Source organism: Nestor notabilis, unplaced genomic scaffold (assembly GCF_000696875.1).
Source record: "Nestor notabilis isolate BGI_N333 unplaced genomic scaffold, ASM69687v1 scaffold22315, whole genome shotgun sequence".
NCBI classification, from domain to species: domain Eukaryota; kingdom Metazoa; phylum Chordata; class Aves; order Psittaciformes; family Psittacidae; genus Nestor; species Nestor notabilis.
The window spans coordinates 750-4,154 of record NW_009928195.1 but is presented as its reverse complement, the minus strand read 5'-3'; the positions used below and the strand labels follow the sequence as shown (position 1 = coordinate 4,154).

General features: G+C 37.0%; 1 protein-coding gene across 1 annotated transcript in view; it reads left to right on the top strand.

The window, feature by feature from the left end:
- Window positions 1-3,066, top strand: part of GTSE1 (G-2 and S-phase expressed 1) — a 9,429-nt gene extending 6,363 nt beyond the window's left edge. Inside the window, exons 9-11 of the mRNA XM_010014406.1 lie at window positions 585-765; window positions 1,866-2,006; window positions 2,983-3,066. Coding sequence (XP_010012708.1) covers window positions 585-765; window positions 1,866-2,006; window positions 2,983-3,066 — 406 coding nt within the window. The remainder of the gene's footprint in view (window positions 1-584; window positions 766-1,865; window positions 2,007-2,982) is intronic.
- The last annotated feature ends 339 nt before the right edge of the window (window positions 3,067-3,405 follow it).

Genomic DNA, 3,405 nt, shown 5'->3' with positions numbered 1-3,405 from the left:
TGATTCATGGCTAGAAAGCTCTTCCTATGTGTCATGTTACTTAGGCTAAATGTCCAAAATAGTCTTTTCTTTCAAGGAAACAATTATTCTCTCTACAGTGACTTCAGACTAACCAGATTACAACCCCATGTCCTCCAGCTGATGTCAGTACTTCCTCTCAGCAGGGGACTGAAGTGGGTTGCTCAGTGATATACAGTATCAATACTTGTTTGCTAGTTGTTTCTTCAGACCCCCAAAAACCCCCCAAAATCCTGTGTATGAAGTCTAGGCTGCATGTATATGTCAATTTAAGATTAATTTCTTCTTCATCCTGAAGTCATTAGCTTTTTTTGTTTGTGGGGTTTTTTTTGTTTTTTTTTATCATGGGTATGCTATATACTTACTGCAGCATGAAGTATCTTGTATTTTGCAGGGAACTAGCAGTCTTTTGGATGAAAATATGGGAAACCTTTTGGTCATTTAAACTTGGGGTAAAAAAGAAAATTAAGGGCATTGGTTTGTCTTTAGTAGTTCGTTGGCTTATTCTGTCTTTAGGAGTTCATGCTGATTAAAGAGTGCAGTATTGTTAATGCTCTTTTCTCTAGTTCTAAACAGGCAAAAGAAAGTAAAACACAGATATCTTCTTCAGAAGATGATATATCTCCTCCACCTGTGGTACCTCTTGTACTTAACTTCTCACCAGAAAAAAATGCTACAGAAGTAGTAGAAAACAAATTAAAAGAAGCTGAAGTACAAAATCAGATGTCTGAAGAGAAAAAAACTGAGGTAAGAAATGACAATACATTTTTCTACAGTACTAAGCAAACTGCTTGAAAAGAAATTATTTAAAGATGAGGGATTAAGTAGGAAAACCACTTCAGTATGCATGAAGTTCAAATGGATTAACTCTAAGTGTTAATTTAGTGCACCCTCTAGTGCTTGTATTTAGCACTGAATATCTGTTCAGTGTTTCTACTAAGATTACTCCAGTAACAAAGCTGAATGGACAACTACTTGCAGTTTTCATATTAAATTTCCACTTCTGGATAAGTACTGTGAAATCACCATGGATTTGATTAGAAAAGCAGAGTCACAAGGCAGTTCCTATTACAGCCATGAAGTAGCTAAATTCTGTCACCTAACAGAAGTGCAAATCTGCATACAATGAATGAGGATTAAACCCCAAAGACCATGTAGCAGTAAACTTAGTTAAGTGTCACTTATTTGGTCCAGTAAACACTTTTCCCTTTCCCAAGAATCTACAGGCTTTGTGTCAAAAGCTGCCACTCCACAAGCACTAAGGAGAAAGGACTGAACTGGTAGTTCTGAAATAGTGACCTGTTGCAGTGGCTACTGATTTACAAATATTCAGTTGTAGAATAATCTGTAGATTAATTGATGTAACTGCATCAGTATTTTGTGACTTAGTTGATGTCACAAAGTATCTGTTTCAGAATTGTTTAGCACATGTATAGAGTAGTTAAACTGGACAAAAGAATGACTAAGGCTTGGAGCTGTACAGAATAGTTTATATGGCTGAATAACATTGCACAATAATTGCAGTCAAGTCATTTAAATTACTTGAGAGTTATTACTTTTCTATTTTAAATTTAACTTACCTGCTTTTAAGTGAAAAAGTGTTTCATGCCCCAAGGAGCTTTGTCTCACTGCATTTTCCTTATCTGTGATGCCAGCCTTTGGCAGAGCAGGAGCTGAGATTTTACACTGTGTGCAAACAATCCTGCATGAAAAATACCCAAAAAATACCCAACCTGTACATGAAGTTTATCCTGTGATTATTATGGCTGCATAAATTGTCTAAGTCCTTATGAAGGAAGCATGAAGAACAAAGGGCAAAATCTGAACTATCTTTTTTTTTTTTTAAGGCCATTTTGGTAGATATTGGAGTAGACAAATCTCTCCCACACATTCTGGAATGTGAAAATAGACCTCTGATTGACCTTTCCAATACCCCTGAAGTGAATAAGATTACGCCTCTCAAGCCTGTGTTCTCGGGGCAGGTGAAGGTAAGTTACATTCAAGTCTTCTGGTGTAAACATGTTAGCAGAAAAATGTCAACTAGCAGCTGTACATACTTGTCTGCAGAGCAACTCCACAGCAGTTGTAAGGATTATTTAATATTAGCTCATATGTTCAATATGATACTACATACAAGGGGTTCTTAGGAGAACATAATATTTTAAAATCAATGTGCTCTAAACAAGCCCAGTGAGCAATGCGCAAATAGGAAAGAGGAGGATGGAGAAAGAACTTGATACTTAAAGCAGTTGTCAAAGAATGAAACTGCTCTGAAGCAGGAAGTGAATGCCATCTTCAGCACAGCAGGCATGCTGACTCTTGTTTTCCTTTTCTTGCACATTTTCAGTTCTTGACAGCAGCTGCTCACTTTCAGCAAAAAAGCAGGGCTGTCTCTCCTGTTAAACTCCTCTCCAAATCCCCTCCTTAGTTGAAAGGGGTGTGTTGGGATCTACACTAAATTTGACAGACATTTCTGGGCGAGTGTTTTTTGTACACTAGTGGCTTAAAAGTAGGTGCCTTTAGATATTGTCAGATGAATAGTGGTAACTTTGAGGATGTAGCCTTTGGCCATGGTAGCTGGGATCAACTTACTATCAGGTCCTTTGAAGTATCTCAAGAGGATTACAGAAGTGACTTCTGGGGGCATGCTTGGAAGTGCTCTGCCCTGCCTGGGTGGCTGTCACTCCAATATACACAGTTGTGAAACTTGGAAAAGTTGTGAAGCTTTTTAGGCTTTTAGTGAGTATGGGCAAATAACCACCTTGTGAGAAGCTTGTGCTTGTCTAAGAATGAGCTGGATGTTTAAAAACTTGAACCCAAAAACTTTTGTGGTGCTTGTATGTGTCTTGTTATGTTCCAGATACTAATAGGAATCTTAAGGGAAAAAAAAAGTACTTGAGAAGACTATGTTAGAGATTATTGCTGCAATTTATATATAATAGCTTAATTTTATTGTTTTTTCAGCTAATTGATTTGAGTTCACCTCTTATCACTCTGAGTCCTGATGTGAACAAAGAAAACCTGGATTCCCCGCTACTCAAGTTCTGAACTTGAGCTGAAATGAAGAATTCTTGGCAACTGTGATCTCTAAAGTTTATAGGTGTTACTCTTCACTCATACAGGGGGTTTTTTGAAGATGGCGATAGATTATCTGATAAACTGTTTAACACAATAGATTTCAAACAGTGCTGATGTAGTCTGAGTCTCGTTAATGGTTCTGCTCATGGATGTACTGCGATAGATGTGTTTAAACTGTTGCTCTAAGGCAAAAAGGATATTCTTTGTACTGGAAGACTGTTTTTATTTCTTACGTGCAATGAGGATTTAATTTAAAATAAATTTGTTTACCAAATTATTGTACAAAATGGCAATGTTTTATTACAGGCT